The 15,937-nt window shown below is 43.0% G+C and overlaps 1 protein-coding gene and 1 pseudogene across 3 annotated transcripts in view; both read right to left on the bottom strand.

The window, feature by feature from the left end:
• Positions 1-13,168: 13,168 nt before the first annotated feature.
• Positions 13,169-15,748, bottom strand: LOC147030426 (uncharacterized; annotated as a pseudogene).
• Positions 15,580-15,937, bottom strand: part of LOC147030425 (uncharacterized) — a 45,847-nt gene continuing 45,489 nt past the window's right edge. For all 3 annotated transcript variants that reach the window (XM_085874473.1, XM_085874474.1, XM_085874472.1), the window contains one exon: positions 15,580-15,813. In XM_085874473.1, the coding sequence (XP_085730599.1) occupies positions 15,768-15,813 (46 nt within the window). In that variant the 3' untranslated portion in view covers positions 15,580-15,767. The remainder of the gene's footprint in view (positions 15,814-15,937) is intronic.

Below are 15,937 nucleotides of genomic sequence, written 5' to 3'. Positions count from 1 at the left end.
CCATCAGACGCACAGCAATTCTTCCTGTTTGATTTCTTTTTCCTCATCTTCTTCTTCTTTGATTTCCTTGTTTGGCTTCTTGTTGGTATTTGATTTTGTCCTTTGATTTCTTCCTTGATTTTCATGTTTTGGTTACTTGTTTGTTTTGTTTTTTTTACCTTTTTTATGTTTCATTATGTGTCCGTCCGTCCGTCCCTCTTTTAGTTTACACGATAACTCAAGAAGCAGACTGTAGAATTTCATCAAACTTGGTTAAAAAGGTAAAATAAGACAGGGCAATTAAGTGATTAGATTTTGGGCCAGATGTTATAAAGGTCAAGGGTCAAAGGTCAAGGTCAAGGTCAGGTCAGGTATGGGCGCATGTGCCAGAACAACGCGTCGCTGCGTCCACTTTCCGCCGGTACTCCAGGGGCCTCCGTCTGGCCATCCCCCAGGCAGATGCCAGGCCCATCCCCATCTCCTTGAGATAATGGTCAACCTGTTGCAACCACGAGGCATGTGGTCGACCCACTGGCCTCCTCCACTCACGGGATTCCCTCGCTGAGAGAATCTGGTGAGCAGGATCAGCGTCAGGAAAATGAGCCACATGTCCATACAGCCGCAATTGACGCTCACGGACTCTGCAGGTAACAAATCTCATCCGAGTCTCTCTCAGCAACCGCTCGTTGGACACAAAATCCGACCAGCGATAGCCAAGGATTCTCCGAAGACACCTGGTACCAAAGGAATTAAGTCTCCGTCTCAGATCCTTCGTCAGAGTCCAAGTCTCGCATCCATAGAGTAAGACTGGAAGCACCAAGGACCTGAAGAATCGGACTTTCGTCCTCCCGCACAGGTACCGGCAGCGCCACACCCCATGATCCAGTGAATCCATGACTCCCCAGGCCCGACCCAGACGTCTATTGACCTCCGGCTCACAACCAGCAGAGACATGAATATCACTGCCAAGGTAAGTGAATCTCTCCACGACCTCAACATCCTCACCACAAACAGACACAGACAGGACAGCAGCATCCAAGATGTCACCGAAAGCCTGGATCTTAGTTTTGACCCAAGAAACCCGTAATTCCAACGGCTCCGACTCCTCATTCAGCACCTCGAGGGCCCCCAAGAGGATGTCTAAAGTCTCCGCAAAGATGACTGCATCATCTGCGAAATCAAGGTCCGAGATCTTGACATTCCCAAATGACGCACTGCAACTTGATCTTTCCAACATCCTCCCTAAAATCCAGTCCATACAAGTGCTGAAAGGTGTGGGGGCCAGTACACATCCCTGACGAACTCCAGTAACAACTGGAAATAAGTCAGAGGCGGTACCACCACACTTCACAGCACTCTCAGTACCAGAGTACTGAAAGAACTTGAAGGTCAAGGTCAAACTCTGAAATTTTACTGTTTACGCCCTAACTCAAGAAATATTGGACAGAATTTCATCAAACTTGGTGCAAAGGTAAAGTAACACAGGTCAATTAAGTGATTAGATTTTGGGCCAGATGTGGTAAAGGTCAAAGGTCAAGGTCAAACTCTGAAATTTCACTGTTTACGACCCTAATTCAAGAAATACAAGACAGAATTTCATTAAACTTTGTACAAATGGAAAGTAAGATGGGTCAATTAAATGATTAGATTTTGGGCCAGATGTGGTAAAGGTCAAGGGTCAAATATGTCAACACTCAAGTGTTTGTGCAGGAGAGCGGAGGCATACCCGTCGACTGCGCGCAGTCGAATTACTCTAGTTTTTTTTTTTTTAACAATAAAGAAGGCGATGCAAAGCACAGCTATCAGTGGACAACAAAAAGAAAGAAAACAAATCTGCCAAAGAGACATGAAAATAAACAGCAAGACTGCACTGCTAGGCTGTAGTGACACCCATGACCAGCTCCAACATCCAACACATCCATGAGCTCCGTCCTTCGTGCCATCGATCATCATAAAAGCCATTCCAATCCTGATGTCTGTCTTCGTCTCTCTGCCCTTGGAATCCTGAAATCCAATCCTTTTTGTTCTGTGTGTGGGACTTCGGTGACGGTGACAAACTCCCTGATCACGTCATCTTCACACCTGGGTTTCCCTCCACCTGCTCGAGAGACCCCAATATCGTTTCTAGTATGAGTAGCTCAATTTGCAACGAAATATCTGTGATTACAAAGCGATCGCCAAGGGTTAAAGCTTGCTCTGACCGGGAGACTTACCCTTGGCCCGTGATCCAATGATGGCCATATCTTTTTCAGACCACCATATGAACTTGACCTTCAACATTTATGAATGGAGTGTAAATACAGAAAATGTGTCCTCGTCTACAATCTTCCCATAAAACTCAACATCGTGAAAACCGCAGGAAAGTTATTCAAGTTATGCTCAAAAAGGTGTTTTTTTTGTTAATTGGGTCACAATCCGAAAAAAGTAGGTCAAGGACACAAATCAAATATCAGGTGCACAACTTCAGTGCAGGTATACTATGATGATGTAAGAACATCTTGGAAGGTCAAGCAGTCTTTAAGATTCCGCAATGGCAAAATTGAGCGATGACCAACAAACACCGGAAGATGTCTTTTGTCCAAAAGTTGTTTATCATTTCTTGGTAATGACACACAACATACAAGCCTGGTATTGGCTTAACGGTTGAGGTGGCTGGCTTAAGATCTTAGGGTCTTGAGTTCGAGCCTCTTTTAACCATTGAAGTAACACCAGGTGGGTTGACTCAGCCTGTCATCTTTCCGAGGTTGGCAAAATGAGTAACAGCTTGCTGGTAACAGGGGCACTGCATCAGTGGCACGGTCACACTTCCAGAAAATGATACAACCAGCAGCCACAGGCTGCATAAGAAACAACAACGACACACAACATCGTCTTTCCAGTTGCAGATGTCCATTAAATAAATCGGCAACCCTGTCCTGTTCGCAGGGAGCCTGCTGGCACGATTCAAAATCCATTCACTGGTCGCAACCTGTCAGGGGTTTGTGTAGCACACGCTGGTCCACTCAGGCCTTGCACCGGCCCACGTCGTTGGGAGTTTGCAGCACGGGGCAGCTGCCCTTTAGGTGAGCTGAGATAGCTCTCCAACTCTTTCGTTTCAGATTGTTCTCCAACTCTATCAGAGGCACCTCCTTTTTTCTCTCAGGTACTTTTCCAAGTATTTTTGGCTTCTTTAAGGAGCTTTGTGAGCCATTTTAGGCAACAATCCTTATTTTGTACACACTATACTGTGTATACTTGAGGGTGGCCCAAACTCCACTGTTTCTGGGCGTTTCTATTGTTGTGTTCACTTGCTCCCTGGTCGACATGTTCATCTGTGGAATTTGATGCCTTGTACTCGCAATCAGATGTGAGACAAGTGTTTAAACACACACACACACACACACACACACACACACACACACACACACACACACACACACACACACACACACACACACACACACACACACTGCTTTGGCACAGTCCATTCAGACCATCATGCCTGCACTGTATCAACCCAGGTATCATCAGATTCATCACACATCCACACAAGTCGATATTCCCATTCCCCTCAATCTCCAATGTTATCTAATTCCCATTGAAACATATCCGCAACTCTACCGACCTTTCTGGTGAGACCATTCCATGCATTAACCACTCTTCAACTGAAAGACCTCCGCTTTAAAACTGTCCAAACTCTCATCTTCTTTACCCTCAAGCCCCCCCCTGGTCCGAACATTGTCCACTCTGCTGCAAAACTCCACTTCACCAGTCTTGTCCACACACTTCATTATCTTTAACGTGTCCATCAGATCTCCTCACAATGGTCTCGTTATTTTCAATGTATAAAGCCCCGTCTTCTTCAAACGTCCCTCAAACCTCAGTCGAGCTAACCCTGGAATCAATCGAGTGATCCGACGCTGTACCTGCTCCAAGGCAGCTACGGTGGTGAGAAAAAGTTAATAAACCCTTTATAACACTGAACAAAATTTTTTTACTGGAGATGTGTAAAGTGATTTAGACTAATTTGGGTACGCTGATTTCAAAAATCATAACCGTTTTGCTGTATCACGTCAGGATTTTCAGTAACAGAAATATTCCCATTGCCTCGAAGTCAGGATTTCAATGAAATTTACAAAAATTCATTTATTCATTTATTTCATCATGAATGCTTCAAAATTATAGAAATTACAGAAAAACTCCACTAGAATGTAATTAAAAATGCTTTAGGCATTTGGCTTTGCGTTTGTGCTGCTCTGTGTCAGTTTCACGATGCAGGAACCAGCAGAAATCGCCCATCATGTTCGGGTTGTGCCGCCCTTGGTAACGCGTCTCCATGAGTGAAATCTCTTGGTGGAATCGCTCGCCGTGCTCGTCCGAGACTGCTCCCAAGTTGTCAGGGAAGAAGTTCAGGTGCTGGTGTAGGAAATGGATTTTCAGGGACATCCTGGAGCCAAGTTTCCTGAAGGACTCCAGCAGCTGCTGCACTATTTCTTCATAGTTGTCCGCGCGCTCGTTCCCCAAGAAGTTGTCCGTCACAGCTTTGAAGCTCCTCCACGCTGCCAGCTCTTTGGGGTTTAGAGTTGTCGGAAAAGTTTCGTCCTTCATAATCTGTCGGATTTGCGGTCCAACAAAGACACCAGCCTTGATCTTGGCCTCCGACAAGGTGTTGCCAAACTTTTCCTTGAGGTATAAAAACCCACGCCCATTCAGATCCATTGCCCGTACAAAACTTTTCATCAAGCCGAGCTTTATGTGGAGTGGTGGAAGGAAAACCTTGGCTGGGTCGACAAGGGCGACATGCTTCACGTTGTGTCGACCAGGTACATGCTCTTTTCGCTCTTCCCAATCTTTCTTCGTCCAGTGATTCTTGTCGTCTCTGCTATCCCAGAGACAAAGGAAGCACATGTATTTCGTGTAGCCTGACTGCAGCCCTAACAACAGCGCCACCACTTTCAAGTCTCCGCAGATGTGCCAGTTGAAGTCATTGTACTTGATGGAATCAAGCAGCTGCCGCATAGTCTCATAGGTCTCTGTCATGCCGAACGCGTGAGCCAGTGGGACTGATGGTTTCTCGTTGCCATTGTGGAGCAAAACAGCCTTCAAGCTGTTCTTCCCCGAGTCGATGAAGAGGCGCCAGTCTGCAGGATCGTGATCACACCCAAGTTCTTTCAACAGACCGTTGATGTCACTGCAGAATGTCATCGTGTCTTCCATCTCAAAGAACTCAGCCATGTCTCTGTGACGTGCTCTGAACAAGGATATCTTGGTGTTAGGTTCAAGTAGATTCCACTGCTGCAGCCTTGATCCAAGCAGCTCTGCCTTCGCCTTTGACAGCGAGAGATCTCTTACAAGATCATTTAAGTCTCCCTGGTTCAGAAGGTGTGATTCTTGAGTGTCGGATTCAAAAGGTTCATCATCACCATCCTCTTCACCACTGCTTACAGCTATGTTCTGATCAGCTGGAGGTGTTGGAACGGGGTTCTCGTCATCATGAGGCACAGGTTTATGAGCAGAGACGCAGTCAGCGTACTTGATGTGACCTTTATTCTTCTTGTTGAAGCCGGCGATGTTTGTGCAGCAGAAATAACAATCATCATGATGATTCTGCGGCTCACGCCATATCATGGGCACCGCAAATGGCATGCTCGCGCGCTTGCCCACCAACCACTGAGTCAAGGTTGTGTGACAGCTTGTGCAGCAGATGTGTGGTGCCCAGCTCTGTTCTTGGTCCCCCACCTTACACCCGAAGTAGTGAAAGTAGGCGGCCTTCATTTTCACTGCTGTAGATATACTTCGCTGTTGATCTTTTTTGGTATACCGACCACAGACATAACAGAAGTTGTCAGGATGATTGGTACAGGAACGCCTACTCATCTTTATCTGAAAGAAAGAAATATAACACAAGTTAACAACAATTGTACGAAATAGACATGTTAAAGACATATGTAAATTTCATTGAAATCCTGACTTCTAGGCAATGGGAATATTTCTGTTCCTGAAAATCCTGACGTGATACAGCAAAACGGTTATGATTTTTGAAATCAGCGTACCCAAATTAGTCTTAATCACTTTACACATCTCCAGTAAAAAAAAAATTTTGAAATTTGTTGTTCAGTGTAATTTTCTGTATTTCTGCATAGATTTGACCTAAAATGTGATCAGATCTTCATCTAAGTCCTAAAAATAGAGAAACAGAACCTGTTTGAACAAATAGCACACACACACACACACAAAAAAAAAATCTACTTTTTCATTTATTTATTGAGCAAAGTGATCGAACATTCAATTTATTTGTCAGAAAAAGTATGTGAACCTCTAAGTTAATCAACTCAATTGAGGAGGTAATTACGGTCAGGTGTTTCGATCAATGGGATTACAATCAGGAGTGAGTTTGGGTGGCCCTGCCAGATATGAAAACCATCAACTTTGTTCGTCACCATCAGAGTATGGTCTTCAACACACAGGTTTATGGAAGTGTGTCATGCCCCGATCAAAAGAGATTACTGAAGACTTCAGGAAAAGAGTTGTTGCGCCAACACAGATAAAGAGAAAATCGTAATCTGAATTAGTAAAGTGAGTCTTCACCATTGAGAGATCGGGCTAAAAACGATATCTCAAAAAGTTATGGACACGTTCGGACGAAGCTTGGTGGACAGGTTGGGTGTATGACAAGGATGGATTGCTTAGAGCTTGGTGAACATCAGGATTCCAGATGTGACAGTTTTTTTTTTTTTTCATCTTTTAAATAATTCTTCACCATTGAGAGGTGGGGGCCAAAATGATACATAGCACAGTATTTTAAAAAGTTTTGGACAGATCATGAAAAAAAAACTTGGTGAATGAGTTTGTTAGATGATGAGAACAGCCGATGAGATTTTGGTCCAGGTCAGGATCCAGATCCGGCCTATCAATGGGATACAAAACATAAACTGTTCAGCCGAGCGCCGTGCGTTCCATTGAAGGCCATTCTAGTTTATTCCGTGAAGTTGCCTTTGGTGCATGTAATTTAAAATCTCGAAGACTAAGAGCCTATATACCTGCAATGTAGGGAGTCATGATGACTTTACATGAAAAAAAAAGAACAACCTGTAACTTTACATGCGTACGAAGGGAGCTTCAACGGAGTGCATGAATGAAAATTGGGTGTTTGGGTTAATTGAATCACCCCTTTTTGAAAATAATTATCAGCCTTATTTAATTATCCTTTATCAAGGAATCATCCTTGGGCAGCCCCTTTATCAGCCCGCTCTACCTTGGTAGGGTCATAATTACCCCCGCCAAAAGAGAGGGTATTGCATTTGGGTCCGCTTGTTTGTTTGTCTGCACATAACTTTCGTGTTTTTCTCCGCAACCGCTTGTCGGATTGAGACCATATTTTCACCATCGGTGCGACTACTCGTGTAGAATGTTTTTTTTTTAATGATAATTATGACGTCATAGGTCACGTGGTGTAGCAGCCATGTTGGAAAAACGGAAAAACTTTGGACCTCGATCTGAAACCGCACCAAGGAAAAAATTGAAACTTGGCACACACCAAGTACTCCTCATGGGGAATGAGTGTGAGTTTGATATCATAGGTGCCTTCATTATGACATTATCATTGCATATGAGGCCCCGCGAGGAGGAGTGATGTAAGCGACATTTTTTAATGATATGATGATGATGATCGGCTCGGATGATAGGGGAAGGGTTAAAATAGTGCTATATGGCATTAACTCCAAAATGGCCGGTGTGTCCCTTACATCACTCCTCCTCGCAGGGCCTCGTATGTAGAATGCTACATCCGATCAGTATGAACATTTTTGAGGGTCATCTAGGGATAAAATGATCCACAAAATTTTTTGATGACGTCATCGGTCACATGATTCGGCAGCCATATTGTTGGTATTTTTTTTTTAAACCTTTAAAAATCTCCTTTGAAATTGCTGAACAGATCAAGGCAAAACTTTACAAATATGACCGCCTATCCATGAGGAACAAAACATTCGCACATATGATGTCATAGGTCACATGGTTTGGTAGCCACATTGGATTTGCCCGAAAACATATTAAAAAAAATGTTATTCTCCAGAACATCTGGAGAGATTGAGGGGAAACTTTACATAAATGTTCTCCAAGGCATGCGTGTACAAAGTTGTGAAGGAAGAATTGATGTCACATGGTGGGCAACCATATTGGATTTAAGAAAAATATTAAATAATGTTTTCTCTCGAACCAAGTTATCAATTGATGTGAAACTTCACAACTATGATCTATTAGTGGTGGGGAATCCATGTTTTAAATTTCAACTTGATCAGACACATGGTCTGGAAGTCAGAATTATTTCTTTTTTTAGATCTGAGTTTTATTTATTTATTTATTTTAATCAGGCTCACTTGACTGTGCCTGGATGGTTTTGAGGGTAGAGGAGTAGCAACTGAAATGTGGATCGTATCCAGGTTCCTCCTGTTGACTTCATCTTTTCTTTTTGCTTGTTTGGGTTCTTTCTGATTACTCCAATGCAGTACCGTACCTATTTGGTCTTCCATTTGATTTGAATTGAATTTATTTTAATCCCATTCTAAATTCAATTGAATAATCATTAAAAAAAAATGTCATGGGTCAGGGTCAGGTGGCCGATCAAAGCGTGGTTGCATCAAAGTGGTACGTCTTGGTACCCGGTCATCACTGCCAGCAGTTATAAAGTGGCAATTCTAGTTATGCTGTTATTAATTACGTAACACACCAGTACACAAACACCACACAAAACAAGTCCTGGTGAGGGTCTGCAATCACTGATTGCCCTTTTTCTTGTTCGCCATATTTTTGGAGCCTGCCCAACAATGCCTTGACTTGGAACAGGCTGCAACGGTTTCTTCATGATAAAGTGCTCCAAATTTTTTTTAGCACTTTCCTGACTCATATCATCAAATACTTCATCTTCATAACTAAGAATCGCTGGATACATCACAATGCTTATAAACGCCCAGAGATGCCAGTGTTCGTGGCATTATTTCATTTAATTTCCGCAAATGCGATAGCCTCAAGAATCTCTTAACCTGAGTCGAATTTCAAAATTTAAGCTTCTTAGTTGACCTCAGCAGCAGTTCTGACTGCTAAAACAAAAAAGTATTCATTTGTCCAATTCGGACATTGACACTCTGGACGTTAGATACAATCACATTTCAGCTGTAATGCTTATAAACGTCCAGAAAGTTGTATTCACATCATATTTGATACGCCTAACATGTCCAGACGGTGGTTATCTTCCGACGTATTTGGATGGTGTTTGTCTCCAGATGTGTCTGGACAGTGGTTGTCTCTGGACCTGTCTGGATGGTGTTCGTCTCCGGATGGTGTTCGTCTCCAAACGGTGTTTTTATCCAGATGTGTCCGGGTGGTGTTTATAGCATGACCGGTGGAAAATGGATTTCAGACATCATTTTGTTTCCATCTTCGCCGTTATTCTATGCAGAATCATTTTGATGAGACAGTATTAATTGGATTTACTGCTTCACCGCACGTCTGCTTTCTCTTCCCCTCACGCTTACCTCCTCCCAAACCTTTTCCCACCTCCTCCCAACCCCTTCCCCCTCCATCCCCATAAAACTCTCTGGACGTTTACACGCATTACAGCTGAAATGTGATAAGCTCTAGAATCTCTTTCATCTGAACAAAATTTCAAAATCGAAGCTGATCATGCTTCCGGGTTAAACCACCTTAATATGGTCGATCTGTAATTCTTGAGGAGTCGCCGTCTTCAATGAATTTGTGCAGTTATCAAGCTGTTAAACTGTCTCTGAAGGTTCAGCTTTTGGCTTTGTTCCATAACGAGTGAGACAAATATATTTTGTACCAAGTCCCAATTACAAACAGCTCTCGCAAGCCATGTTTTTCTGACTATCTGGAGAAAACTAGGCATGCCTATCAATTGATTTGCTGATGGATTTAATCAGAAGATAACGTTGTACTTCATGAACATCTTGTATTATATGTCTATCTGTGAGTGTCAATGCGGATGTTAAATGAAGTACGACACACAAAAAAGGATATTTGATAACACGTAAGTGTTGTCATCATGGCTTTGGTTTTTGTTATTTGTGTACTCCTTCCATGGACTTTTATATATTCTTCTATTTCTTTGTGAAATATTACTCTGCTGTATATAATTTTGTTTACTCCTTCCATGTCCTTCTTAAAGGGTTCCTGCTGTCGTAGAATAATACATCCTACCATTGGTACCGCTACATTAAGCTCCCATTCCTGCTTATTCTTCAATCCCAAAAAGAGGGATTTTAAAACAGGTATCTTTGTGACGAAAAGGACACAAATCTTGTTCCGAGTAAATCGATTATTAGCTTTCCAATGGTTAGTTTAGGCATATTTGCAATTTCGTGTATTTTTTTTGTTAAAAGCAAAAACTCACTTGATTTTGTAAGAAGGTATCATAAGCTTAAAAAAAAAATTAGGGTGGCATTTTTTCTGAACATTCTGAGGGTATGAAATTCAATATGGCGTCCAAAATGGCCGCCGAACACGAATAATGTGATATCTTCGCGAATACATGTGATACAATTACAAATGAAGTGTCTAAATATATGTTTTCTGAGACCAGGAATCTAATGGAATCATCAAATTTATGTTATATGTATGATCTACATGACAAATTCCAAAATGGCCACCGCGCACCCGCAATGTAAGCTATACCTTCTCCCTTTGCATGCATTACCAAGCCAACAGGATTTTGTAATTACAAACCAAGAATCAACCTATTTAAAGACATGTATTTTTCACAAAGAATACATAATTAACAAACCAACAAACAGATCTAAATATAATTAAATACTTGAATTGCTGTTCAATACAGTGTTCAATCTCTTAAATCGTTTAAACAGGAAGATGCAAAAAGTCATACTGATTCAATGCCTGGCTTTCATTTAGTAGTTTTAACAATGGATATCAAGTGAATTATTATTTTGTGAATGTCATAGAAAGTAACACCTCAATCTTCACAGTCTTCATTTATCCCTGGTTGGACAGTTTTGTTGTTGCAGCTGAAAACCCAGCATCCACAAACTTCCGTACATGGGATATTGTTCTTGCGACAGCTGCACCTTCCTTCGCATCCACGTTTGCACCCGCACTTTATGAGGTGCAATACTGCTTCAGGAGCTGGTGGGTTCAAACAGCGAACTTGAGAGAAGTGACTTGAACCTGCATCAAATGTCCAACCAAATGCAGTTGGTGCTGGGAGGCACCGGTGAGTTTCACAAGCTTTTCTCCAAATCGTGGATATGTAATGTGCCCGACGAATGTGTAAGTCCAGTGAGCCAGAAGTTGGTGGGAGGTTTTCTCCTTCGGCTGCACGATTTGAGTCGAGGAACCAACGGAGCTCATTCACTTTTGTGTAGATTTTGGATCGATACAAAATACAGACAAAGCGTTCCAACTGAGAGCATACATCAGCGGGCAGATCAATGTCATTCCCGAGCATTGCTAGTGCATCCAGGATCTCATCATCACAAGACATAAATGCCTTGAAGCACGAGTCTTTGGTTCTACCAGCTAATCTACCAGACATATCGGAACCTGTCAGAGCATGAAAACCTAACAGTGCAGAAGCGCGCTTTGGTCCTAAGTTGTTGTATATGCTCCGCACAGAAATGTTCCTCTTCAGCCTGCCCTTTCCCGTAAGGAAGGTTGTGGACGTCGGTAAATTTGGATACATGTAGACAAGCAACAACAAGACGTCTGTGTCTGGGGAACTGACAACAAGTTCTGCTTCATTGAGAACAGGTAAGAGCATGCAGTACAAGCAAAGTGTCTGCCTCTTCTTGGCTGTGAGTGAGGAGCGAGTCTGGGATATCAACATTGCCCTTGGTTTGTGTTCCTGAGGTCACCATAAGTTTTTTCAGTCTGTTGTTGGAGCTCTTGCTGTGACATATAACTTTGTCAGCCAAATACTCGGTCAGTTCTCCTTTGGTGTGGATATCTGATAAGAAGTCCTTCAGGGAAATATTTTGGATTAAAGTGTTGACTTTCCCTTGGTCCTCTTTGTCCTCATCTGTTCCTTGAGCGATGTTTTGATGTACCGGCCGAACACCAATCTGACCTCCTCATATTGTGCTGCCATGTTACAGATTATCTGGAGAAAGGCATCTGCAAAGTCTTGGCATGTTTTCATTTGTTCCGTTTTGCTAACTGAATTTACTACAGCCATGCCATCAATAATGATCACTCGGTGTGCTGACGATTCATCTGTTGGGTCAACATTTGTATGTTCCACTGCTGGGTCTGCCACCTGCAAGGGTACTTGGATTTGTTGGTTATCAGATGGCTCACTTCCAGTTGCCTCATTTCTGTCAGCTTGAACCTGTTGTGTGTTACTGTCCAGCTTCTCAAGATGATGAAGTATTGATGCCTTATCGTAGGCCAGCAGGAGGGATCCATCTGAAGCAAATAGTGATCGAGGCACCACACCAAATTCATAAGTTCCGATGCATTCCTTGAGATTCAGCTCTGGTCGACTTCTTGAAATAACAATGAACCATTGCAACAGTCCTCGCTCTTCTTTGATTTTGACCGCCTTGTCTCCCATTCGGATTTCTGTCATTGCATTGGCACTTTTGAAGGTACCCAGTTTCTTTTTGGTCATTTTGTCCCACACACAAAGTTTTCTTTCCGTTAGGCGTTCGGTGACAAAACCTTCAAACATCTGTTGCCCAATCTCATCACGCCGAAGGATGTCGTTGGTATCAGTTTCATTCATAACTGCTTGGGTGAGCAGGTTGTAGATCCCATCCTCATCAGCGGATTCAAATGGGTTTCCATGCGCGTGAAATACTGCACTGAGTTTGACAGCATTTTGTGTTATTTGGGAGAGCTTTCCCCCCTGTGAGCTCATGGTGCTGTGTTCTCTTCGCCTCGCTGCCAGTGAAGTACTTTTTCTCAAATTCATGTTGTAAGTTTGAGAGTTCAGGTGCAATTAGAAAGTACTTGTCCAGTGGTCTGGGCCTATTGATGTGAATCCAGCAACACCTTTGGTGATGCAGAAGTTCCCTTTCATGAACTCAGCCCAGATCTCAGGATGCTGCTTTTCTGTTTGTTGCATTGTAGACATGTACAGTGGTAGAAGGCGTGCATAATTTAAATGATCATGGGCAAAGAAGTACTTAGTGAGTGATTCCAGACTCTGCATGTGCAGCAATAGGTCTAGTTGTCTGGTGGCTCAAACAAATTGGAGGATGGTCTCAAACTGCTTCATGTAGTTTCCGATGAAACGCTGAATCTTGTTTGCAATGCCTGCAGATTGTTTGATCTTTTTGAAGATGTCCCTGGATTCGAACATTTCGATTGTTTTTGTAACGGCATCACTGAGTTTTTGTCCACTTCCTGAGTCTGTTTTGATGTCTTGCTGATAGGCTTCTCCCAAAAGAGTGGATGTTTCCTTCAAGAAAGCTTCTTCATCAGGCTGAAGTTGCAGGAACTTTCGGAAGTACAAACTGTACAAAGCAAGCAAGGTAACTGTATGAGCTTCCAGTGCTCGATACATGTGTCTTCCGTTGAGTATTTGTGTTACGGTTGTAGGTGAGTAAAGTCCAGCTTCGACCCATGCTTGGTCAATACCACTCCCTTCCACATATTTACCCAAGGCAGCCGGTGCCCAGAAGACGATGTGCAGCTCGCCAGGTCGAAACAAGAACTGCTTCTTGATGTCCTCACGCTCCATCCACAACTTCATGGCCATGTCGTATAGCTGAAGATCAAGAGTCACGACTGTGATAGATTCTGGTCCCATGGCATGTGCGGCGATAGCACATGCTCTCATCAGACCTGTGAGCAGGGTGTCATACTGTGTTGGCGGCAATCATATTAGTGGTGGTACATGGGCAATGTTTGTCTTGAAACCAGATGGAGACAACAGAGAGTTGAAGGCGCCCCATGTTCCTGGAGAAGTAGAGCTTGATTTTACTCCTACTTCACTTTCTTTGAAGTCCAAACAGCCAATAATCCATGCCATATCCTTCTCTTTGTTTGGCTGTGAGCTGGACTTGCAGGAATTCAATGTACAAACACACTTTTTGTTTGTTGGTATTGGTTTGTCACATGATAATATTTCACATGGAACAGCCTCCTCTAATGTTTGAGGCCTTGATGACCGATCGATATCAAGTGGTGTTGCTGGGGATTTGTCAGAGGCAGTCTGATGTACAGCGGTGGCAGTGCCATGGAGTGTGTTCATGCCACAAGGCGTGGATTCGAGAAAATCTATGTCGTTCAGTGCAAACCAAACAAACATGTCGTAAACCAACCAAGGTGGCCGATAAATTCCTCCCGTGGATTTCATCCTTTCAAGAACAACATTTGCGACTGCAGTCTCTATTTCCATTACCTTGTTGTACGGGACGGTGAGGTTGAGTTTGCCTAATGTCTCCACAAGAGCCTTGGACCTGGTGTTTTTGTGCACATCCAGAGCTAAGCCGACGGTAAGGGGAGTCTCAGTGAGGTGTTTGAAAGCGACGTCTTCATGTTTTATTTCATAGGTGACCTGCCGATCACACTTGTATGCACATACGAAATGTTGTGCCAGCACAGATGCACTTTGGTTCATAGATTCGGCCCTGCTGATTGTTTTAACCTGATGTAAACCTTGGATAGCATGATTGCAGAAGAGTTGAAGCAAAGCAGGTGGTTCATAATGATCAAATGTTCCTTCTAATTGCCACGGGGTTGCGCTTGCAATGTCTCTTCTCAGTATTTTAGTTGCTTTCAGAAGGACTTTCACATCTTCTCTGAGGTCTTTTGTATCGGTGGCCAACGCACCAGCTAACAGGGTTTCCTTTGCTTTTGTAGAAAGTACTTGCTCAGGTTTGGTTTTGTCTGGAGGCCTGGTGAAGTGCAGATCAGCGATGTTGTCCAAAATCAGGTGCTTTAACTATGGTTTGTATCGCGAATTGTCGGGGAAAGGGAACCCATTGGCTTCGAGCAAACCAACATATGATTGTTCAATGTCGTTCATATTCAAAGCTGAACTGTTAGATGTGTCATTCATTTCAGTTTCCACCATGTCGAGCATCTCCAGGTCAGACACTAACTGTGCAAAATGAACATGCCGTTTTGGAGGTCTGTTAGCTTTTTCTATGTCTCGTTTTGCATGGCCTAAGTACAGAAGGTGATACTTCATGTCCTCAGCAACTGCTGTTAGAAGATCAGGTGAGCCTACAACATTGCTCAGTCTGACTTTCAAAAGTTTTCTGTCTGTTTGTTGACCAATGGCTTTGAGCTGAGCTCCCATGTTTTCAGTTGAGACGTCGTGCAATTTGTCTGCTTTGTCTTCCTGACAAATGACACACATCTCATTGTTGAAAGCTTGACTGGTCGAAAGCCTGGTAGATCGCTGTGATGTGGAACCACTTGTAGATGCAGCATCAGATTTTGGTGGTCGTCCTATTGTCTTCTGTTTTACATCACTGACGCTGCCTGTCGCTTGTCCTTTCTCATATCTGGTCTTGGCTCGTTCAATGCATGTTTTATTTGTGAGATCCTTATAACGTGTCTTGTGGTATGAAACACCATTCTGTAACAGTTCATGGGCAGACAAACGTTTTATGCGATTCTTTAATGCAGAGAATTCTGTTTCCCCATATGAACATCGCACATCAGTTGTTGTAATTACTTTCTCTACTGAAGGCAAAGAAGGACGAAGCACATAGTTTGTATAATCTGTTTGCTTGCTGCTCAACTGGAAAATAAAGCATAGTTGAAAATCCACCGTTTTTGACTTCTTGTTAGATGAAGACTCTGCCATTTTGGTTAATCCAAGGTCTCTAAGCTATGTTACCATGGGTTATGGTTGCTGTGGGTACGTGCAGCCTGCAAAAGAAGAAAATAATACGTTAGTACACCATAAAATGGACAAGTGGAACCTTAACATAAAGCGAACAAACTGCTGCCGATGACTGCATTCGAACGTCAATTTTCCGGCCGCCATGTTGAA

This window comes from Eptatretus burgeri, chromosome 3 (genome assembly GCF_056783735.1).
Source record: "Eptatretus burgeri isolate ZD-2024b chromosome 3, Ebu_testis_v1, whole genome shotgun sequence".
In the NCBI taxonomy this organism is placed as follows: Eukaryota; Metazoa; Chordata; class Myxini; order Myxiniformes; family Myxinidae; genus Eptatretus; species Eptatretus burgeri.
The sequence above is the reverse complement of the archived record's forward strand: the minus strand, read 5'-3'. Positions and strand labels throughout refer to the sequence as shown.